Consider the following 26,183-nt stretch of genomic DNA (forward strand, 5'->3'; position numbering starts at 1 on the left):
TATATATATATATATATTTATTATAAATATAATTTATAGTATAATAATACAATAAATATTTCTTATATAAGACATACAAAGAAATAATGTTTTGAAAAAATAATTATTTTCTACAAATATTTTAAACATATCTCAAAAAACTTGAGATATCAAAAAATGTTTCGTACAAAAGTTTATTGATAAAATTATTTGCGTTCAACCACGAGAATATCTTAAACAAAATTATTTAAAAAAAATTTATTTAAACTTTTAAAAATAATTATTTTTAAAGATATTATTGACGTGGGTAAATAGAAAATAATTTGGTTATAAAACTTTTGTATAAAATATCTTTTGATATCTCATAGTTTTTGAGCTATAATAAAAAAAGGTAAAACGTGTTATCTATAAGGGGGTGATTTCACCCTTTAAAATCGTTTTCTGCCGAAACTGATGTTTTCTAAATTCATCCATTTATGCAACCTATATGTATACAAAGTTTCATTAAAATCAGAATTTTACACACTTCGCGAAGTTCCTTTATGAACCACACAACTCCTACATTGATATTTGCTTTGTTGTGCTTACTTATCATATCTTACACAAGACTTTAATCATTATATACAAATTATGTTTAATATATTATATGTGAAATCTGTATACATCTGTATAACTGTTAGATACACACATGCACACACATATGTATAAAATACGGTGTATATATGTAAATATACACAGTAATAAGAGATAATATTAGGATAACTCCGATATGTACATGTGTCACACTTATCAAAAACTTAATAAATTAAGTACTATTTATTATGTTTAAGATAAATATACTATACTAATAAAATCGTTACATTATTTACTACGTGCTCTATAGAAAGAATTAGAAATACAAAATATTTAGTTTTTCTATTTAAAAAAGAAACTTTAGTAATTATGCACTTTAAAGAACACCGCGCCAATGACCTTGACCTTGACATATGTTGTCAAGGTCATAACCCTGAGTGACCTCCAGCAGGTTTTAGGTGGTGGTCGCTGTTCGTTAAAAAGTTATTAACAAAAAAAGTTTGGAAAATGGCGTACAACTTTTTACGTTCCTTGGCGGAGGGTGGGAGTCGTTTCACGTAGAAAGTCGTGCGTCCCTGAAGCAAAAGGGAGGTAGGGTGAAAGTCGCTTCGCGTGGAAAGTCGTATAATATACTTTAAAATAGCAAATTTCTATTTCATATGGTAGAAAAGAGACACCATTTAAAAAATTTTTTGTTAATAACTTTTTAACGAACAGCGACCGCCACCTAAAACCTGTTGAAAGTCACTCAGGGTTATGATCTTAACAACATATTATATGTCAAGGTCAAGATCATCGGCGCGGTATGCCTTAAAGTGGGGTGGCACCCAGTTGGACACGGCTCAATTGGACACGAGCCACTCACAGCGCTTGAGACTACAAAGCTCCTAAGCACTAGTCGCTGTGATTGGTGGTGTCCAATCGAGCCGTGGTCAATCGGGATCACCCCCTTAAAGTGCATAATTGCCGAAACTTTTTAAAATTCTTGCATTTTTGGAGTATATCGGGGATCTCAAGACATACGGCTCATAAAAAAATCACAAATAATGGTTAGAAATAAAATGTAAAATAACAAAGTAACTTATAAAATGTGTTTACAAAGTTTTATTAAGGAATAAGAATAATGAATACATATAGAAGATAATAGATAATAATTCTAATCTTTGCACATATTACAAATGTGATGGTGTGAGGTATGTACATACATGTTTTATGTAATGCATTTCTTGAATTTAATATACTGAATCCAAAATGTGAATTTTGTGTTTTATGACATGAATCCCGCCCGCTAAAAATGCCATATATTCCAAACAGGTGGTATATCAAGCAAGATGTCAAGTTAAAGAATTAAGCTAAATATTATATTTTGCATCTCTATGAACTTGTCACACGACTGTAAGAAAAAAATTTCTTTAATATTCTTTAAATTAAACTCGGTTTGTACCACCTTCTTTTTCGTTTGTACCTCAAAGGATTCAAAACTATAAAGGGTTGAAAAAAATGCCAACACTCCACTTTGAGATATTTGAAATCTGTAAACGGATGCCTTTGTAGTTTTGAACCCCTTGAGGTACAAACGAAAAGAAAGATGGTACAAACGGGTACAAACCGAGTTTAATTTAAAGGATATTAAAAAAATTTTTTTCTTACAGTCGGATGCCAGGTTCACAGATGGTATTACTCTGTTTTTTATCATCCCTCTACATATGTGTATCACCAAATAATCATTAAGCTTTTTACACTTCTTTTAGTGAATTATAATACATTTAGTGGATTATAATACATGGATAAAATCTAACCACAAGTTAACCAGGTAATGAAAAATCGGGCCTTATACATATACTCGCGTATACTCGTCATCGTTTCTTTGCAATATACTTCGAGTGCTTGAAAGTGCAAGAAATAGGCAAGAACGGACAAAAACTAGTTAAAAACGGCCTATACGTGTAAAAACGGTGACAATTTTTTATAAGGGTTCTATAAAGTAGTTTTCCCAATCGTGTGTGTAGTAATGTGGAGTGTTGAAACACAAATCGTATGCATGTAAGTTCTATATTGAATTGGTAAAACAACGATCCCGTCGGATTTCGATCTTCAGGGATTCTAAAATCTGTTTTACTAATCAAATGTGATTATTTTTCAAAACGCTATTTTTTAAATCGCCTTTATCATATTTAAAAAGCCTTGTCCATAATTAAGGAAATTTTTCCATAATTAAGGGAAAGGAACCTGGTTTAAAGGGTCAACATTTTCGATTTTTCCAGCTTTAATCAATAGTACTCTCAGAAAATATATTCGTAAAGTTTTAGAGTGAAATTCGAAATACTTTTTGTAGTTTTTTACAGCTTAGGAAACAGGTACGCGTTGCGTAGGTATATACGGCGCGCGTGGCAAAAGCACCGATTGTGCCCCGTTTTTTCGGTCCCTATAGCAAGGTATTATTGATCTTGGCAGATGTTTGTTTTAGTAAGATCTTTTAACTAGATGTTTAGGCGGGCACACGCAAAACTCAAATTCAAATCTTTAATTCCACCATCTGGCGCCTCATTTCAAAACACTTAAATTCTGAAAAACTTTAAACGCGTTTTTCTCAAAACCACTAATCAAAATCGTCCCTTAAGTTTTGGAAAAATCGACTTCATAAGAAATTCGCAGAAAACAGCTACTTTTCAGCGTTCTAAACCAAGTTCCGCCTTAAGAGTATAGACGCAATTTAAACAGGTCGAGAACAAAAAAAAATTAAGAAATATTTCTGTTTCACCAGCTCCTAGTCCAAAATGGGGTCTAGAGCTATTCATTTGTGTTAATATTTGCTACGTATGAAAATTCTATAGCATATTTTTACAAATTGTGGAAACGGTTTGAACTGTGGATTACATGAATAAACAATGTTGAGTCCTTAAATTAAGACTTACATATTTAATATGAAAGATTAATGTCTTTGAAAATTTGTGCGTATGTATGCGTGCAATATTGGTGTAGTAATTTGTAATGATGTATCGATGATACATCATAATCATGTGTAAGTCCTAGTGAATCGATAAAAGTGATCTCATCGCAGTTTGGTCCTCAGTTTAGAATCCTTTTAATACTGCATATGTGAAAAGAAAATGTTTTCATATTGACATAATATAATTGGATCATATTAAATCAAAAAGTAACATAAAATTAACGAAATATAATGTGGTAAGAAGGTTGTAGTAATCTTAAAACATTGAAGATTATAATTTGCCTGCCATACTGTATTCTGTCAATTCTATATTGCTTTTTGATTTAGTTTTTGATCCGATTATATTACGTAAGTACAAAAATATATACTTCCTACATAATGCAGTATTAAAATAGATCAAAATGTCTTTTTTATGTATGATTATATGGAAAAGAGCTATTATCAAATAGATACATCTAAAAAACAAAAAATGATATCGACACAAAATACATCTTATAAAGCTGAAAGTTATTACTTTCACAAGGCATTAATAAGATTTAAAAAAAAACTTTTTGCTTGCGAGAAGCTACATAATATATCTATTATAAAAAACTCTCAAAATCATTGTTTTTTTTATTTCGTTAACGTCATTTTTTTCAAAATTATGATAGATAATTTTGTCCAATAAATTCGTGTTCAACAGACAAAAATATATCAGAAAGAACTATTCATACTTAAAAAATTATAATGTGGCTGAAGACTTTAAGTTCAAGAATGTATTTTAAGTTTCTAAAAATACATGAAATAATATTCTTACTAGTTCAAGGACGAGTTCGCATCATAGATGTGTTAGTGGCAGGAACTGGATTATTGGAGGAAACTGCGAGAGCATTACGGTCGAGAGTATTGCGTCGTTCTAATTCAGCCAGTTTCTTCCACATCTCATCCCTTTCTCTTTCTTTCCTTTTCTCTCTGTAATTCAGATATATACATGTAAAGGAATAATGTAATTAAATCTTTGTTCTTTATATAACTTTTTAAATACATTTTATTGGACTTTTAATACAGCATTTAAAAATATTAAAATTTAATTAAAAACTAAAATAGATTAAAGAAAGATTCGCTTGAATTTGACAAAATATAAAAAAATTTTAAAAGTTTTATCTTACTTTTGCCTGTCCAACTTATAGTTGGCAGTAAGTTCATCGAAGAGCTTGCTGTTCATCTCCATAAACGTTTTTAAAACATTGTAAACAAGAGCTATAATCGTCTGGTTCCAATGTTCCTTGCTAATTTTGTACAACGCTGGAAACATAATCTTCATTATTACTTGGTTGTTTTCTTCAATTAGAGACATTATATATTCATTATTCCAAAAGTACAATGCTCTTTCTGCAACCTGTAACACAAAATATGTAATTCATTATTTCACAATTTCACGATGAATCCGTCAAAATTTGTGTAAAATGTTGTATAAATTACCTGGAAATGTGGTGAAGACACGCAACGTGCGACTTGCCTGAATAAAGGTTCTTGTATTTTAACAAATTGGTTAGGTTCTATAACGTCCAATATTTCTTCAATTTCACCAAGGAACATCACCTCCTTCTGGCTACACGTTTTAGGCCAGAACTTAAGGAGGCCTCGTACAACTGGTTCTGTTAAAGTCGCGTCTTTTTCCAAAAATTGTACCACACAGTAAGCTAATTGCGCATGATAGAGTGATAAACATTTCACTTTATGTAGTGGCAACAACACCTAAAAAAATTCCCACAAAGATACTTTTTAAATCATTCTTCTTGTCTTGAGTTCTAAATTCCATCTCTTCTCTTCAGGGCCGCCGCAAGCAGATGTGCAAGTTGTGCACTGCATAAAGGCGCATTAACAAAGGAGGCGCCAAATTAAGTTTTAATCCTCCGTTTATAATCATACTTTTTCTCTTTCTATCCGTAATTTGAATTTTTTATTCAGTTTCTTTACTATCCATTTTTTTTACTGTTTCAGGCTTTCAAAAAATGTGAAAAATTTCAGAGTTACTTTTCAACATTTTTTCCTCAACAAAATCCCTACTAACAGAATATTTGAAGAGGAGAAATCGAACTTCGTTCCCCTCTTTATTTCGGAGAAATTTGAGAGTGAAACTTTATTTGTATCAAAAAACTTAGATTGTAAAAGAAGGATTAAAAATCAATTATCCATTTCTAATAATAATTATATGTGCATCAGAATATCGATTATTTTTCTAGAGCAGAAATGTGAAAAGTTTCTCTATTAATTTTAATAGTAAAAATTTTCACTTTTCACATTTTCGTTCTAGAAAAAAATAACGTGATAAAAAATTGCGCCTTGTCTAAAGATTTAATAAAATTATTTAAAATCATATCTTATTTAAAAGATTGGTAAATAAAAATACGAGAGGCGGGAAAAGCTCCTTTGCATAAAGGTACTTTATGTACCAGCAGCGGCCCTGCTTCTCCTAACAATTACTCAGGCCTGCAAAAATGAGACTTTGGAAAGTCCAGTAAGATGTAGTTTGACCACAATTTGATTGACCAAACAAAAATTGACAAAAATTTTACGTGCTGGAAATTTTCGGCTTGCGGCATCGTTTCAGCATTCAAAAATCTATCTATAAGAAACGTTTAGTTCGGTTCTAAATAATTTTTTACTCTAAACTAATGTTATTAATGTTGCTGCAACGTTGAAACAACATTGAACGAATTATTATCTTTATTTAAAATACATATTTCAGATATTGGAAAGAAATAAATATATTTACTTTTATTAAATAATAAATTTTTAAGCATGCAAAATTCTGAGAAATATATATATTATTATATTAATTTGATATACATATCTATAGTTATATACAGTACATTTTAGAAAGTAGAAGAATTAATTTTATATAATAAAAAAATATTATGTTATATTTTAAAGTTGAATTTCTTCCAATATATTGAAAATTAATTTTACACGTTTATTTTAACCAATTTTTTTAAATATAAAATGTACATAATATGTGTACATAAAATCTACATTGCTTATATGTTGAATAAATAATGAATAGATATTGACCTGGTAAAAAAATTTTCTATAATTATACATAATCATGTAAAATTATATACAAAATATATATAATTATGTATTATATAATATATCTATTGACCAAATATATTATAGTTATATACATCTATTAACATTCAGTGTTTGTATGATTGCTGAAGTCAAGCTGTGGTACAGCTTTAGGATAGGTGACCACTTCGAAACCATAAAATTAATTCCCGATTTCAGGAGGAAATTTTTTTAAATCATAATTTTATGTGTATTCTGAAATATATATGATGCTAATCAATAATATTTATTTTAGCGATAAAACTAGATTAATTAATATACGAAAATTTTTTTACCCCGGCGAATCAGTAAAATCTACGTTGTACATATATTAAATCAATGTTGAATCAATGTTGAATTGCAACATCTGTAAGATATAAATTCAACGACACCGAATATTTCTGCAATATATTTTTAATGTTGAATCTACATTTTGCGATATTGATGCAATATTCAACGTTTCTAAGAGGTTGATTCAACATTAGTGGGTAGGGTGTGTACAATAACATATTTAAAAATCTAAATCTTTGATGTATATTTTCAATTCTCTTAATCATAAGAATGTAATCGTACCTTAACCAAAAATTGCTTGTGCTCAACTTTTAAAGGAAGAGCGAATCCGTTAATAATGCTACCCAGAATTTCAAGAAGTTCACCAACCCCGTTGAAATGTTCTGTTTCGTACACAAACCTGAAATAATAATAAAGCGAGACATTAAACAAATACCAAAATAGAAATCTTAGGTGTGTTCGCAAGCATTATTTCACCCTTGTTTTTTATCAAATGTTAAACAAGGATTAAATGCACGTGAGCATTGTGAATGTTAAATGGACGAATTCATCCCTTGAAAGAATCTAAAGTAAATTGATGTTACTGATAAAAATTATTTTTATTATTGTAATATTATGTATAATTGAACAATACAATATTGTGTAGAATTAAATTCCTATTAGAATTTGATATAAAATATTTCATGTTGTATATATATATATATATATATATATATATAAAATATATACAAGACATTTCGTTTCCTAACTGCACACCATCGGCGCTACTCAGATAGATATCCCTAGTGTACAGTCGGTCACGGAAAGATTGCAACACTATTTTTCGATGAGTTTCAGAATGTCTACTCACCGAGTAATTGGTTCTTATTTATGAATCCATGATTAAGAGGTAAGATAACTTCTAACGATTACTTTTTCGAAGCTAATTAGACATCTGGGTAACTTCTCTTATAAGAGAAGAAAATTATCTACATCGTTATGCGTGCGATACTTAATTTGTAAGAAATCCATCATACATGTTATTCTTATGCCATATTCCTGCACGCGCCTACCAGCGGATTGATTAAATAGGAGAAGAGCGTGAGCAATTGGTTCCTAACAGTTACTAAACAATCTGATTAGGTTAGAAAAAAAAGACATGTGTAAAGCCTTGTGTCCACGATGCTAGAAATCGGTCCAAGATCTCGGACAGAGAAAAAATTAACAAATCACATTTAAACAATTTGATCACATGACCATTGCGATTGGTCAATTCTTTCTTCATCCGAGTTCTCGGACCGATTTCTAGCATCGTGGACACAAGGCTTAATGAAGGAGAGTTAAGACAATGAATGATCAATACGTTATTAAATTAATTATTGTCGTACACAATACATTTATTTTTGCAAAATAATAAAATTAAATAATAAAATAATAAAAAACTACGTACTAAGTATCTTCCATAGTTTAGAACATGGTGACCCTGATTGTTCAGAATACTGTATTTTTTGTCACATTGTTTGTCTCGCAGTAGGATTCACCTATGTTTCCGAATATATTCATATATTCCGAACTTATAACTTTAAAATCATTAACTTAACCTTCTATTGGAATATCTTCTAGAAAAATAAATAGTATCAAATAAAGAAATATTAATCATGTTGGTATCCGTAGAGATGACACAGTCAAACTCAACTTGTGTCGACTTGTGTCGTACTTAGAAAGCACCGGGTCATACACTGTGTTATACAGTGTTGCTTGTGTCGCTTATTGGAAAGCATACATCTTTTATTTTCTAAACAACTTAGTGTCTGAGGTACAGCTTTCACCTCGCGCGAATTTTCCGAATTTCTAAATTCTAAAAACATTTATCATCGTGTCTTGTAGTCGTTGCAGCTCCGTGAATAACTGGTTTAATAGAAAGAATTAATCAATTTTTTAAATCGTCTCTGAAAAAATTAATGTATGAACCAAAGATGTAGAATCTCAGTCCCGATATGGTGCAATATGTAATCAATAATACATATCATTCATTTCTTAAAACATTTTTAAATTACTTGGGTATGATCAGTGTAGTCATTCCGATTCTGATCTGATTAAGTGTCTTAATCAAATTGCTTAAGTAGACTTCAACTGTGATAAAGAACTGTGTTCAATTGTGGGAAAATACGTACAAATTCGTGTAGAGTTGCACTAGAGGTGGCAGATAAGATTCGAGACTACAATAAAATATGATAAGAAGCATTAAAAAATCAACGAAGTATCACGTTGATACTACGTAGTAATCCAGGTCTCTACTTTGAAATCGGGCGAAGATAAAGAGTTTAAAAACAATTACAAAAGTTCGTGTCTTGTATCAAAAACTTTCAACAATAATTGTTGCGTAATTCAAAATACTCTTAGCTTCAATGTTGCATCCAAATTTTACTCTATCTTTTCATCGAATAAAGCTGATAAAATCTGTTCCTATTCAACCTAGAGATTAAACTAAAATTCTGTCAGATTTAAGTATGCGTTCCTAATGTATCAAAGTTTAATATACACATGCACACACACATGTATATTGTATATGAGTGTGTACGTGTGCATACGTGTGTGTGTGTATGTAGTAATATCGTGTTAGCCATAGATCGACGTGTGAAATCAATCTAAGTCAAAATTAAACTTTGTTTTTTTTATCCAGTATTGTTTATTTTCGTTGTATTCGAGTGGAATACAGGTATTCAGAATAGCCGATCTGTAAAAAATGTTATCCTTGCGCCATATTCCTGCGCGTGCTGTTGTTACCTACCAACGGATTGGTTAAATAGGAGAAGAGCGTGAGCGATTGGTTCCTAGAAAAATTACTAACCAATCTGATTGGATTAAGAGATGAAGAAGGAGAGTGTCGAGACAGTTGTTTTTGTGTGCGTACAAACCAAGAGAGAAGTCATTCGTTACTTTGAGTATATAGTGTTTATATGTTCTGTCCACCTCATTATATACAATACTGTGTTAATCGTCGTCGTTAACATTACCCGTCAATTCTGCTAGTCTGACATTTTCTTTTTCCTGCCATCGTCAAATCTTTCGATAAAGACGCTAATTTCCTCACGAAGAAGTTCTTTTCCCTCCGAATAGATACATGATATACCGAAATATAGATCTAAATGTCTTAAAAGATGCATCGCTACTATGGTGAAGGCGAAGTAGCAGATGCAGAAAAACAAAGAAAACCCAAAAAAAGAAACAGAAACATTCCAAATGAGATCTACAATCGATCGAAATAATGTACGTCAATATAGCCACGGCATCAAAAGCTGATAAAGAATCAATGTATTAATTCAATTACTAAGAAAGTCGTCATCAGTAGGGATATCAAATTTTTGGAGGATCAACAAAATTTACATCACTGATTATAAATGTCGAAGATAACGCTTCAATGAGGGATGATTTATCTGAAAAGAGGGATGATCAACCAATAAGAAACTTGTACAATAACGTGGAGGACAACCCTTTTGTATCGGTTATTGAAAGAGTATCAAGTGACGAAAATTAAAAAGCTCGATAAAACAGTGACGCCGCCACAACAATTAAATCAGTTCGTACACCTATATATAAGCCAAGAAACTTTGAAGTATTTATTACCTATTTGGTAATAGGCAGCAAAGACGACAATTTATTTACGCTCAAGGAAGCAGTAGAAACAAGAGATCGTAACATGTGGAGAGTGATCATCGATAAGGAATTAAAAATATTTGAAAAAAAAAATGCTATTTGAGGACTCGTTGATTTGCCATGTGATGGAAAAACTACAAAATGCAATTAAGTCTTCAAGACAAAATGTGATGAGGAATTGAGAAGTAATGCGTTAGGCAAGACTCATGGTCAAAGGCTATTTGCAAAAATATGGTACAAACTACGGTGGAACATACTCACCAGTCATGAGGTACATTTCTCATCTGAAGAAATATTTATGGAACTACCAGATATATTTAATAATGATAAGGACAAAGTGTACCAGCTAAAAAAAATTTACATAGCAAAGTAGCCAAGAATGGAACAAGGTGGAAAACAGGTTAAACACTTTCGGATTTAACCAATCACGTGTGGATTCATGCGTGTTCCATTATATGTCACTAATAGTAGTCATTTATGTAAATGACTTTTTTTATCTGGGCAAATAAAGTCAAGAACCAGTTGAAGAGGTCACTCAGTACGATATTTAAAATGAAAGACATGAGAAAAGCAAGCAATTATATCGGATTACATATGAATCCAATGCAATTTGCTTGAACCAAGCAATTTACACGAAGCAGATTCTCGAAAAGTATAATATGACTAATTGTAAACCGACAGTGTCTTCAAATGATCCAAATCAAAAACTCTCAATCGAAATGAATCCAAATAATAAAGAAGAAAGACGGGAGCTTGCAAAAATACTGTACCAAAAAGCGGTTGGAAGCCTGCTAGTGCAAGGAACACATCTCGACATCGCATTTGTGATCAACATGAGATTTAACTCTAACTTTGGCAAAGCTCACTTGTTAAATACATCTTCCAATACTTGAAGGAGATCTTGAACTACAGGATACGTTATTCAAAGTTTTGAATGCATGGCATTAACTACAGTACAAGAGGCATAACTTAAATATTTCGGCCAGGGCTTAGAGTCGAACATTAAAAACAAAACAACAAAAATTAGTTGGATGCGACAACCAGAAGGTTCTTGTGTCTTGCCAAAATAAATGGTTTCGAAGCAAGATCCAAGCACGCGAATATATTGATGTTCATCATCGATACATTCGCAAGAAGATTACAGATAGGATCATTGAAATGAAATACGTTCTTACTGAAGAGAATGGCTGACAGCCTTATCAAAGCAATCAATGAATGCATAGGGCTAATCTCGTATGCATAAAAGATTGGAAATTAGCCCTGCTGAGTAAAGTACAATAATAGTGTGTAATCAGATTTTCTCAAAAGTAATTTGTTCACTATATATTCCAGTTTGTTTTTTCTATTGCTACAATGTGATTTTTACATTTAATGAGTGAGAGTGTAATAATAAGACATTTCGTTTCCAAACTGTGCGCCATACAGCGCCACTCATTGTCAGATAGACATCCCTAGTGTACTACCTTTAAATAAAACGCTCATTTTTTGATTATACTTTATCTATTACAGCTTCCTATAAACTATCTACTTTTAATAACTCATTGAAATAAATACCTCAAAAAAATGTTGTTAATCTGTTTGCGTATGAAGGCTCTAAGACCCAGGAACTTGCCATAAATACGATGCAAAACGGTTTTCAGGAAATCTCTTTCCCTAGGGTCTTCCGAGTCAAACAAGTCCAATAACTGTAACAAATAATTATAATCAGATATATTCATTAATTTAATTATTAATTCTTTGTGTCACGAATTTTTGTATGAGACCGATTTTTTTGAAACTTTGTACCCGGAGATTTTTTGGATCACTGATTACGAATCAGAAGTCAGAATTTTACAATTCAATGGCGATCCAATATAGCGGATTAATAGGTCAAATAATTTTTAGTAAAATATATAGTATACCATTATTTATAAAAATAAATTATTTAATAAGAAATAGATTTTAATAATGACCATAGATTCAGATGCAGCGAGCAAAATACCCAGAAACTAAGTTTTAAAATAATTAGATGAGTTGTGCTAACTTAACATAACTCAAATGTGTAGTATTGGTCGCATTCAGCAGACTCGACTGTTGCCGAGCGGATCCGTGAGTTCTCGCTGCTATTGGTGTATTCTTTTAGATCATCCAATAGCAGCGAGCGCTTACAGATCTGCTCCGCATCAGTTGAGTCTGCTGAACACCACTGTTCATATGGAAGCACTACAACCTTATTTATGGTTGAAAAAGCCGAGCGAAGGGCCACGCGCAAAAATAAAGTACCCTTAATATCGTTGTGCTGAGAATTTTGAAGGTTGTGCTGACTTATGCTATGCTAACGCAACTTAGATATACAGTTTATACTATTTATATAACGGATACAAATGTAAGTCTTATAGCGTTTTCCACTGGGAAAACTGGTGCAACACTGGTGCGCACTGAGTGCAATTGTGTTGTTCCACTGTGAAAACTAGTTCAGTGTTTAATGTTCTATTAATAAAACTGGTGCAAAAAACTTGCACTGAGTTCAACTTTTACTCCACTGTCTTTGAAGTCAGTGGAGGCCAGTGTAAGTTGAAATTGAGGTTGTGTTCGTGCTAAGGTATGATATTATATTATGATATGATATTACATTATTGTAATTAATGTTATAACAATGACATTGTTTAGTTTCAATGTTTCTAATAATAGCAATGACATTTTGACGTTTAAAATTCTTTAAATGTAAAAATTTAATTTCAAAAAATGTTTTAAATAAATGAATGAATCAGAATATTGTAAAATAAATAATTTAAGTTTGAACATAGTTATATATTATATATTTTTAGGGGTGAATAAAATGGATGTCTAATGATATGTTTCATTGAACCGCACTAAACCTGCATTATGACTGCACTAGTGCAGTTTTCATCTAAACCTAGCACGGCGCTAGTGCTGCACCAGTTTTTCCAGTGGAAAACGCTATTAGTTGTATTCAGAATTGTCAAAAATTATGCAGGGCAACAAAATTAAAATTTTTTAAAAATTAAACAGTCTCCAAAAGCTCAATAAAATACAAATTTAAATTTAGAGTGTCTATACAAGGGTTAATGAGCTAACAGTGCAACAATTACTTTTTAATTTACAATTTAAATTACATCTGTCATTATTCCAAACGTTTCGATTCTCACAGAACTATCCTCTATTACAGTCCTATGGATCGCCATTCCAAGTTATACAATCATAGTAGGAATTGCAATAATAATTGAGCATTTTAACTGACGAAGACAAGACCGGTTATATACAAATACATATTAACCGGTCTTGTCTTCGTCAGTTGAAATGCTCAATTATTATTGCAATTCCTACTCTAATTATATAATTTGGAATGGTGATCCATGGGACTATAATACTGAGTGCCAACAAGTTTCTTTATGGTATAGAAATATGGACTTGAAATTATATGTGACATTCTATTTGGAAGTTAACAGATCGACAGAAACATTGAGACTAAATGTTCTCAATGTTTCTATCGATCTGTTAACTTCCAAATAGAATGTCAAACACAATTTCAAGTATTTCTATACTATAAAGAAACTTATTAACATTCAGTATTACCCACAGACTTCTATAAATAGACTGCCAACTTCGCCTCCACATTTGAAGACAGCGCTGGACAGCGTCGTATTTGAGTTCTCTCACTTACACATGTATAAATTACATGGATAAATTCACACAATATTCACAGACGCATATGGGTATTAAAACAAGGACAACTCGGAATCAGGTTCATCTCTTTCTATCACATTGAATCAGCAGTCTATTTATATAAGTTTGTGGTATTACTTATTATATTTTTAAAAACGAAATTACAAAGTACAGCTCTTTAGTAGTTTTTTATCTTCATAAGAAATAAATTTAAAAAAATTTATCAAAATACTTCTTCTATGAGACAAAATATGGTAGAGTACAGAATACGTATTTGCACTGTGAATGAGGTGTAGAATAAAAACAGAAAATATATGGAATAGGAGGCTACTAATGTGGAATAGTAACTTATTTTCTAAATAAAACATTGCAATCTAGCGGCAACCGCTGGAAGTCGTTGCAATTGCTGCCAAACGTGTCATAACAAGTAATGAATTCAGTGCAACAAGACGTTTTATTACAATAAACATTTATCCATTTTCGTTGAGTCAGGAGATCCGGCAGCTTTTTCTGAAAAGTGTTTTCACACTTAAGTGAGTTAAAGGTAAGTTTGTTAATGCTTATATATACACATAGACGCTTTTAATAATATTGTATGAACAATATTATGCTGATTAATTGCGATTTCTAACTTATTTATTGCTATAGGAAGACTTTGTTTGTCACATAACGATATGCAGGTAATATGAAATACATCGAGAATTGAGAATATGGAATAGATTCCATATTAACAACTTATTCGTTATCAGGTTATAGAATGTATTCCATACTACAAGCTCATTTGTGATTAGGTTATAGGTGTATTCTTTGTACAATAATTTTTATATTTTATAAACCGCCATTTTAAGTTACTAACAATAAATAATGAAATGCAAATTTATTTATAAAGATTATATTTATTTATGTAGACTGAAATACAGGGTAAATATTCAAATGGAGGGAGTAACGCTGATGAACTTGACCTTAACATATATGTCAAGGTCATGACTTTGAGTAACCTTCAATAGGTTTTAGCCGTCGCTCGTTGTTCGGTAAAAAGTTAAAAACAAAAAAGTTTGAAAAATAACCTCTCATTTTTGCCAAAAATAATATTAAGAACTGTCCTCATACCCTCTTCTGTTTACGTAATGACTTTCCACGCGAATCGAATTCCACTTCACCTCTCCTTTGCCAAGAGGCGCACGATTTTCCATGCAAAGCAAGTTTCACTCCATCTCCTCTGCCTAGGAGAACACGACTTTCCATGCGAATGGAGTCCCCCCCCGTCCCCCCTCCAGCTAAGGGGCGTAAGACTTTTTATGCGGATAGATCTTACTTTGAGTGGAAAGTGGCACGGCCCTACGCGGGAAGGGATTGGTGGAGTGGAACTCGCTTCGCGTGGAAAGTCGTGTACTCCTAGGCAAGGGAGGAGGTGGGGTGAAACTCGCTTTGCGTAGGAAGTCGTGCGCCTTTCGGCAGGGGGAAAGGTGGGATTAAACTTGCTTTGCCTGGAAAGTCATTATGCTCCATACTGTAATATATTAGAAATGAGACAATATTTCTTGAACTTCTTTTATTAATAACTTTGTAATAAAAAACGAGGAATAAAAACCTGTTGGACGTTACTCAGGGTCATGACCTTGACAACATATGCCAAGGCCAAGGTCATTTACGCTGACTCCTCCATTTGAATATTTACCATATACAATTTTAAATAGCTTATATCTTTATTGTACAATTGTAGCAGATAGAAAATATAAAAACTTATTACACATGGATAATATCAAATTTTTAATCTTAAATTATATAAACATTATATCACTAAAATAAATATTAACGTTTAAAAATGTAGTGTTTTGGTTCTTCTTGTGAATAATAATGTCTGTTTTAGATGCTAATATTTATTGTACGTAATAATTTAATAATTCAGGATTTTATTTTATTCTTTATTTTCCATGCGTAATGACGTTGCATGTCCAATGATGCTATTTTATTTTCTGTATGTTATTGTACAATAAAAAGGAACTACTTTTTACTATATTTTGATCGGTTTACATAAATAAACGAATTTGGACTTTATCTATTTATTGTGTTATTTATTACTATTAAATTTGACCAGTAATATTCCATATTATATTCCATTTTTTAGACTCCCCATTTTCATACTTTTTACTTTTTTATTAATATTGATGTTGGACTTAAATTTTGGTAACTTTTATTTATTAGATGTTGTAGCTAACATATTCCTCAAGAATTCTGCATTTTAAAGTCTCCATATCATTTATATTGGAGTAATATTAATAAAAAAACGAGATTCCATATTCCCTACTTTTAACCTACATAAGTAGCCTATCATTCTTATCGACTGTTAAAACGTGTGATAGGTTAGAGAAGGATATTGAAAAGCAAGATTGTAATGTTACTTTACCTGTAACACGAATTTTTGGTCAATAACTTTTTTGCCAATAGCAGGCTGGAAATCTGAAGATTCGAGAAAACGAAGGAAGACTTCATAGACCAACTGAAGATGAGGCCAACTCGCCTCCAAGGTTGGATCATCTTCTTCTGGATCAAAATCTGGGTTTTCGCTAGGTGGCAATGTACGGAATAGATTTGCAGAAACCTTTAACAAATACCATACAAAAGATCTTTAAATGATTTCGAACATTTAAACAGTAGTAGCATGAAATAGCAATAATAAATTTTATTTATTACGTTCAGTATTACACGGAAAAAATGATGTATTAATTAATAATTATAATAATTATAATAAATAAGCATTAATTAATAACAGCCTAATTGAAATAATTTTCTAAATACGAAGAAGCGCTACTTATGGTCAAAATTAGACGTCAGCTTAATATATACAGTCTATCAAGTAAGATCGTGGTCGAGTGAATTTATTAAAAAAATTTATTAAACAAAAAATTTTCAAATACATAGGTATGCATTATACTCGATCAGAACAAATATGCAATTATGTTAATAACGCGTCCAGCCATCGGCGTCAATAATTGCTCGACATCTCCAAGGCATGCTTTCAACCAAATTGACGATTGGAATACTAATAAGAATTTCCAAATCCAATGAATAATCTCGTAAGATAACTGCTTCAAAATGTACGTGCGTTTTCCACGAAGCTTGTGCTTAATGTATGCCCACACATTTTTGATAAAATTTGCGTCGGACGACTACGACCAATCAAGTGTAACGATGCTAGATTACTTATTCCACTCGGTACGGAACTTGCTGCGGTGTTTCAGAGCGTTTAATGTGTTTTACAAAAAATCAACGACAACTGAATCTTTCTTGACAGTGCATCAAGGATAAAGGTTCCCTCTATCGACGAAAGATTTAGAACGATATCTCTCACCAGAGCTGTGAGTAAGGCCCGCTCTTACTTGACTGATTATATATATATATGTGGATTTAAAAAAATTTATCTCGGAAATGACTGTACCGATTGCTTTCGGTCTTTCAACACAATCAATCTGAAAAACATTAATAATCCCTCCAAATTCAATTAGATCTACTAGCATCTTAAAGCCTGAGAACTTATTGCGATAAATATTTAGTCATTTCTGAGATTTTATTTCATAAATTTCACTTTAAGGGAGGTTCCTCCGATGACAATGATCTTTACGTATGTTGTGAAGGTCATGACCTCCAACAAGTTTTAACTGTCACTCGTTATTCGTTAAAAACTTATTAACAAAAAAAAGATTTAAAAAATGTCTTATTTCTGTCACATACAACATTCAGAACTATCTCACACCCTTCTCTACTTACGTAATAACTTTCTACGCTAAGCAAAGTCCATCCCACCTCCTCCCCTGTCTAGGAGCGTATGATTTTCCATACAAAGTGAGGTTCACCCTACCTCCTTCCTCCCTAGAGACGTTCAACTTTCCACGCAAAGCAAGATCCGTCCGCATAAAAAATTGTCTGTGCCTAGGTAGGAGGGGAGATAGACTTCGCTTCATGTAAAAAGTCGTACGCGCCTAGTCGATCCATCTCATACGTCCCTCCTGCTTAGAGTAGTCATCCAACTTTCAATGTAAAGCGGAGAAATAATTACGAACTTTGATTGTTAATAACTTTTTAACGAAGAACGAGCGACAACTAAAACCTATTAAAGGTCACTCAAAGTCATAACTATACAGAGTGAGGCGTTTAAAGTGTTACGAGCTATTATCCCTGAAAGTATGCGTCGCGAATCAAAAATATGTTCAGACAAAAGTTTTGTGGCTTCGAAGGGAGCAGAAGATGGTACCACCATTGATTTGACCTTGGATGGTGTTGTCAAAATCAAGGCAAAGTCACTATTAATTTTTGAAACGGAACGCCCCATTTTCCATTGCGTATTTAGGTAGCATATCTCAAAAGCTTTTCAAAACACTATAATGGAATATTTTTTCGTTAACTTTTCAAGTTATAAGACTTGAAGGCTACAGTACCGCCGGTATTAGCATTACCCAAGATGTCCGATCGACGACTAAAATCTCTTGAATGTTGTTCAGAGTCATGCTCCGGATATTTGTTAAGATCAAAGCCATTAAAAGTTCTTCTTATTTTCATTTTTTTGTAAAAATAAATTTTGAGTGAAAAAATGAAAATAAGAGGAACAACTTCCAATCTGCACAACAAATGTTATCTAGGTTATGATCCTAAACAACATTTAAGAGGTTTTAGCCGTCGGCCGAATACCTTGGGTAATGCTAATGCCGGCGGTACTCTAGCCTTCAAGTCTTATAACTTGAAAAGTACTTAACGAAAAAATATTCTATTATAGTTTTGAAAAGCTCTCGAGGTAAGCTACAAGAATATACAATGAAAAATAGGGGGTTCCATTTCAAAAATTCAAAGTGCTCTGACCTAGACAACGACACCCAAGGTCAAACCAATGGCATCATCTTATGTTCTCCTCAAAGTCATAAAACTTTTGTCTAAACATATTTTTTATTCGACGCATACTTTCAGAGGTAATACTTTAAATGTTTATAACACTTTAAATGCCCCACTCTGTACAAGAGACTTTTCCGATGGCCTTGACTTTGATAACGTACAGGATAGAATGGAGTATTATAAGCACCTTAAGGAAACATTTTGATATATTTAACATACTGAAGAATTAAAAAATCTTGTGCATACTATTTGATAAATTTGTTGATGTTTTTTTATGTATTTTAGCATTAAAATTGATTGTTTTAATGCAAATGTTGAAATGGTGGCGAGTACTCTTATTACCCGCCTAGTGCTCATATTACCCTCTAGATAGGATAATATGAGCATCCTTAGGGGTAATATGAGCACAGAAATTTTAATTTTTTATTTGATAATTTAAATTTTTTATTTTTTTTCTAACTTTATTTAAATATCTTCTTAATGTTTGACGAGGAACTTCACACTGATGAGCCGCGGACTTCTGACTTTGCCCATTTTCTGCAACTAAAAGCCTTCTTCATATTTTTGCTGTTTAATAAGTATATTTAATACTTATTAAATATTTTTAAAAGTAACATTATTTTTGGTTATATTAACCAAACATTGTTTCACCATTTGTGAATGTCTGAGAGATAATATTATATCTCAAAACGCAGTAGTGTCTCGGCGCTAAGAGAAAAAAAAATTTTTTTTATTATTCTTTAGTTGGAAACCGCTTTACGTATGAGGAGTGATTTTCTACGTTAAAATCGTTTTTAAGCCGCAACTGATATTTTCTAAATTCATTTATTTATGTAATCTATATGTATATACAGAAGTTTCATCAAAGTCAAAATTTCACTTCGCGAAACTCTTTTATAAGAAATTATTATGTTTATTTATTTTATTAAATAAATCGTTTTATTAATGTTTCATTAATTGCAGGAGCAATTGAAGAATTTTCTTTAACCAATAAGGCTGACTGAAAAGAGAAAGATCTTTTTTATCGAGGCATCCAAATCAGTAATTAATAATGCAAAAGACTGGGAGGGTCAACGGACTTTTTCGGAAAAATGTAACTAAATTACAATAAACAGTGCATATTCTAATATTATAATGTTAAAAAAACCGAATCTTATAATACAGTATTTAAGGTCAAGATTATATTAGGTGATTTTAATAAAAATATAATTTTAATATAATCTTATAAAATTATAAAAAAATGTATTCTTAATAATATTAATAAAAATATAATTATAAACAAATTGATTTCAAACTTGTTTTTTCTATTTTTCTTAATTCCCGAGATATTCGTCTAGTGGCGCGAATAATAATTCACAATTAAATTTAATTCTATATTTAAAAATATACATTTAATTTTTTGTATAATTTTAATATATACTTTTTTAAATACTCATATTTCTAAATTTAAAAATATTGTGCATTTATTACATCGAACGCGATAACTTGATAAAGACAAATCCGATTACGTAAAATCAGATTGTAATCGAGTAATCAGATCTATGCCTTGTTGCCTAATCAGTACCTAATCCGGCGACCTGATCGGTGCCTAATCCGACAGCCTGATCAAGACTATTTGATACGTGGAGTTATCACACTAGGGCTCTATTAGGGCATCGGATCTGAACCGTATCTGGAAGTAGAGCAAGCCGTACGTGGACCTGAGGAGGATTTTACGAAAATTTTTAGTCGGGTTGCTCTTAAAACCACTTAATTTTGTAATAGTTATTTTTTTATTTTTGTTTGTATTTTGGATTGCTAACTTGGCATGAATCTTAACACTCTCACCTTTAAACAGATTTCTACTAAACTGCTTGAGCGCTAAAAGCAGGAATAGAGCACTAAATTAGCACCTAACTAACACCTAATTAGCACTTAATTTTAGTATATATATTATTTTGCTCTTTTCAGTGACGGAAGTACTAACTTGATGGAGGTCACGCCAGCATCCCCTCAATACATTATTTTTTTTCGTGTAGATATATTTAACATACATTAAAAGCATTATTCAATACAAAAAATGGAATTCTATTTTTGACCCTAATAATTTTCTTATATTTTATCATAATTCTATTATTAAATACATACCATCTTAATAGTTTCCGGATAAATAGGCTCGGTGAGGACACCTCGCCCTGCTGTGATATATTCGACTAATTCATTGAGCGTACTTCGTTTAATTTCCTTGCCTTTGAGATCAGCCATTGGGTCCATGAAATCGAACGCCACGCAGCATTGACGTAATTTTTTGATAAACAATTCCTCCTGCTCTGCAGCGTTAACATCTGCAACAAACAAATAGTCTTAATATAACTTGCAATTTTACATATTTCAAATCCCTTCCGCGACAATCCTCCTAAGTGTATATTATAAAGAAAAACTTCAAGACAAGAGTTACAGAACCGATATATCCTCTTATCCGGATGTTTCTCGTTATAAATAATTCGAAACGGAATCGGGGAGGAAAGTGCTAGGTGAAGTACAATATTTTTAATTCTGTGCTGCAAGAACTCAATAAAATGTTATCATTTCGTTTGCTTCTAAATTTGTAAGCAAACAATTTAATTGAGCCGATAGAAACTAGAAGCGTACAAGTTACACGAGTCACGAGAGAGTAGGATGATCGAATGCTGAAATGATTGTACAAACGAATTATGTAGCGTGCATCTTTCAACTAAAACTTTTCGACGAATAATCTGAGGTTTTTATCTCTTTAATTCAACTATAACTCGCTTAAAATTAAAATGCAAGATTTCGTTACTCGTTAATGCATATCACAGAAGTCTCTTATGGAAAATACCTTACGATCTTAATAGATATTTTTGCTTCCGCCAAATTTTCACTGATGAGAAACGAATTGGTCAAATATGAACTGGTTAAAGAAAAATTGGTCAATGAATTTCATATTTATATTTTTAAAGATAATTTCGATCAAATTCCAATTAACTTAATCGGAAATTAACCTATTATGTAATATTCGTATCTACTATTTTGTTAACATTTTGTTAAGATTATTCATTTTTTGTTTAACATATAGAAACAAGATTCAAGACAACAAATTGTGTTATATAATATAGAGATTTTTCTTTAAATGCTACTGCTGGTTGAATCAATTACCCATTAAATGAACTGGAATTTAATCAAAATCGTCCTCAAACATTATTTAAAAAATAATTGTTTCTTTACAGTTGTAATAATAGAACATTGTTATATGTTCATATACAGGGTCGAAAGTTCGGATACAATCGAATATCTTACTAAAAAGTGAATTTTTGAGAAAATGTTTCACAAAATATTATAGGGTTTGAACAATGCATTAAATGGCGAGACTTATTTGACCTTGAGTGTAAGTATAGAGGAGCTCCCAAATTCAACTTTAAAATTTTGAATGGAAACTCACTTTTATTCATTTGTCGCTGAAGATAACTCAAAAACGGAGTCGAAACGTACGAAGTGAGAGGATATTTTTATTGTAATAAAGTCTCACTCTCGATATTTTAACAACCAGAGGTAGACTTTTATTGCCTTATTTACTAATCTTGTTTTATCGATTGATTTAAGGAGTTTTAACTTGTTATAGTTATTATTTTATTATTATTATTATTCATTATTCTTGTGACTGATATTAAGTATTATGAATTCTTTTCAAAGTATTATGAAACTCCTTTTGATCTTGATAACATTTGTCAAACTCAAGATCGCAGGTTGTTTCTCCTATTTTCATTTTTACGTTAAAAATGAAAATGAGAGGAACAATTTTCGACTTGATTTTGACTAATGATATCATAACCCTCAATAACATTCAATAAATTTTAGCCGACGGTCGGGTCGGAGGATCTATGAAATTAGCACATTATATTAATAAAAATTAAAAAAATAATAACAGTTCCCGTAGCACTCTCTTTTCATAGTTCTATAGTTCTATATAAAAATAAAAATAAATTCTGCATATTTTATATAAAAAAACCAAATACGAAAATATGGCGTGCTAACTTTGCGAATCTAGCACGACAATTTTCCTCTAAAATACAAGAAAATGATAAATATTAGCACTTTCAGCAATTCCTGATAATTTTACTAAAGATCCACTAATATATGCATTTTGAAAACAAAATTCCAACAATTTCTAATTTTTATACACATTTCATATATAGAATTTTTAGTTTGACCCACGTACGATACCTCATAATTCAAGCAATTGATCTTATAAATGACATCACAACATACATGGGACATACTTATTGTCTAACAAATCTTTACCCGTCGTTATAAATTTTGTTTAACATATGAGGAATCGTAAAGTAAATTTCGCGATTAAGTCTTGTAAAAATCGGAATATATTTTTCGGATACGAAGTTAGGGCCTGAGCACAATAGAGGAATTAGATATTAAGATTTCAATCTATCAGAAACTGATTACATCGGAATACACGGTTTCTGATAAGTTGAAATCTTAATATCTAATTCTTGTTCCTCTATTGTGCGCAGGTCCTTAATATAAGGAATAGTAAAGAATGTTCTCTTCCCACACAGAAAAAAAGACTATTCTTAAATCAACTATAATATATTCATATATAAGAAAAAATATTGTAAATTGCTTTAAAAATTTTAGTCTTGATATAAGAGATTTATTTGTATTAATATAAGATTTTTAATTGAGCAAGTCTTGAATTAAGTGCAAAGTAATACTTGCATCAAAACAAATTTAATCAAATCAAGATTGATATCTTTGAAGCAAGATTATAATATTTTTGCTTATATATGAATATAATATGGTTGATTTAAGAATAGTTTTTTTTTCTGTGTGTGTGCAGGTAAGGTAGAATTGTCAGTATCGTCATTATACTATAGATAATTTTATTATTGTCTCAATATTTTTCTTGTCTTAAAATGCTCTCGTTGAAGAGCATTTTAAGTCTTTGTATAATTGTGGCAAATATAAAATATTGAAAGAGTAATTGTTTTTATATAATATTATATTTAATAGTTTTAATAATATTATACTCTTCTTGTAACAGGATTGTTTGAAATAAAAATTCAAGTATTATACCTACCTGAAAAGATTTATGATACAGATCGAAAATGATCACTTTTTCTTTTCTTATCAGACAAATATCCAAAAAACTAATACTATTGTTCTTTTCGACTTCTATTGTAAACTGCAATCTTTCATGTAAAGAGTTGAAAGGATCCAGAACGGTATCCAACATATTTTTCGGAGCAGGAAGCAAAATGTCGACATATCTTATGGAAAGGAAGTTGAAAGGATAACAATTCTAATGCAGAGTTTCTAAGTTTTGTATTACTAGCTAAACAATAATTTATGACAATGGAGAACTCAGTTGGAGTAGTGAATAACTGCTTATTATCAATCTTGTTAAACATAAAATAAGTAAAGCCTAATACAATGTTGATTGCAATTAAAAATTCTTCTAAAGAAATATTCGTATTTTATGAAATAAAATATCATCTCTTAGTGATGTTTTAAATGCTTTTCACTGTTAAGTCTATCAGGACGTTAGTGAAAAGTGAAACTACATCCTATGAGACTAAACGATGATCCGATCTCAATTTGTAACCGTTCAGTATATTTTGACCAATATATAAAATATATTACTAATTTCTAGTTCTACAAACACTATAGCTACAAACATGGTAGCACTATCAAGTGCGATTTGAACTTTATTAAAAGACAAGTAATCAAAATTAACGAGTTGATGCAAACAAAAAGCTTGTAACCGTGATACATTTTTAGAAAGTCATAACATTTCTTTGCCAATTAGCAATTTTGTAGAGTTTATAAAATTTGATAAAGAAATGATGATAAGCTACAAGTGAATATGATAAACAAAACTTAAATATTTATTTATTTGTATTCCGAATTATATATATTATGTCAATAAAAACATTTTAACAATTAAAATGATACTTTTAAATTGTTTCCAAAATTGCATACTTAGAATTTGTTTAGACAAAAATTGAGTTATTAAATTATTAGTGAATATGTTTAAAAAATTCATAACAATTTGTAACAAAATTGTAACAAAATTTAGAGTTAATAACAAGTTTCTTATGTGTAATGGCTGTTTTCAATATTTTTCCTTTACCTTTATATCATAAATTTCATTCAATGTATACTTACTTACTAATTTCTTTTTCGATTTTCTTTTTCTCTTGTTATAGATACAATATTATTTAATAGAAGTATTACAGAGAAAACTATATCAGAAAGAAATTTTAAGCTGCTTAGGGAAAATGTTATCAAATACTCAAGATTGGGATGGAAGAAAATAAGCGAAACATATGACAACTGCAATATTACTTACTCAGGATTTAACATGTAGTTTGCCAGAACATGAAATGGCACAAATATTATTATCTTTATTAAGAAATAAAATCACATAGTTAGTCCATCAATGAATTGAATGACTTATGGCTCCTGCAGACAGGACACAGTAATGCTTGCTGCGCGGCGGAAGTTAGCGCAGTAGCCAATCATTCTTTCATTTTTATGGAAAAGCGATAAACTGATTAACTCTCGCGCCAATTTCCGCCGCGCGGCAACAGTTGCCGTATTCTGTGTGCAGGACTTATTACTGTTTATTACTCAGAAGAACAAGAAATTATAATTCTTTTTACAATACTAATAAATTATAAGTAAAGTTTGCTCGTATTATGCAAAACAAAAGCTCTATAAAGTTAGTAGGACGAAATCAGTAGAATCGGACCTATCGGAATTTTTAGTTGCCAACCAGGATTGGCAAAGACTAATGTTTCTTTTCTTTTAAGAATAAATCATTAGTTTCTTCTCTCTTTAATTATATTTTTAATGTTTCAAATATGTTTTAAATAGTATTATAATAAAACATGTTTAAAACATATTAAAAACATCAATTAAGCATGTTTTAAACTGTTTAAAACATGTCAAAAACATGTTTTTTATCCTGTTTAATGCTCATTTTATACTGAATTGTATCATTAATGATAATTTTGTACCATGTGTCATTTGGAAAAAAACCGTAACGTTTGCATGAGCAACGTTTTTTATGAATTTCTGCAACTTACAAACGTGAATA

The 26,183-nt window shown here is 30.9% G+C and overlaps 1 protein-coding gene across 2 annotated transcripts in view; it reads right to left on the bottom strand.

Annotated features, from left to right (window-relative positions):
• wdb (serine/threonine-protein phosphatase regulatory subunit widerborst) overlaps positions 1-26,183 on the bottom strand; it is a 35,892-nt gene that overhangs the window by 6,315 nt on the left and 3,394 nt on the right. For both annotated transcript variants that reach the window (XM_018501867.1, XM_018501874.1), the window contains exons 2-8: positions 21,197-21,393; positions 16,593-16,787; positions 12,074-12,204; positions 7,166-7,283; positions 4,964-5,239; positions 4,651-4,880; positions 4,299-4,453 (exon numbers count right to left, since the gene is read on the bottom strand). In XM_018501867.1, the coding sequence (XP_018357369.1) occupies positions 4,303-4,453; positions 4,651-4,880; positions 4,964-5,239; positions 7,166-7,283; positions 12,074-12,204; positions 16,593-16,787; positions 21,197-21,393 (1,298 nt within the window). In that variant the 3' untranslated portion in view covers positions 4,299-4,302. The remainder of the gene's footprint in view (positions 1-4,298; positions 4,454-4,650; positions 4,881-4,963; positions 5,240-7,165; positions 7,284-12,073; positions 12,205-16,592; positions 16,788-21,196; positions 21,394-26,183) is intronic.

Source organism: Trachymyrmex cornetzi, unplaced genomic scaffold (genome assembly GCF_001594075.2).
Source record: "Trachymyrmex cornetzi isolate Tcor2-1 unplaced genomic scaffold, Tcor1.1 scaffold1002, whole genome shotgun sequence".
NCBI lineage: Eukaryota > Metazoa > Arthropoda > Insecta > Hymenoptera > Formicidae > Trachymyrmex > Trachymyrmex cornetzi.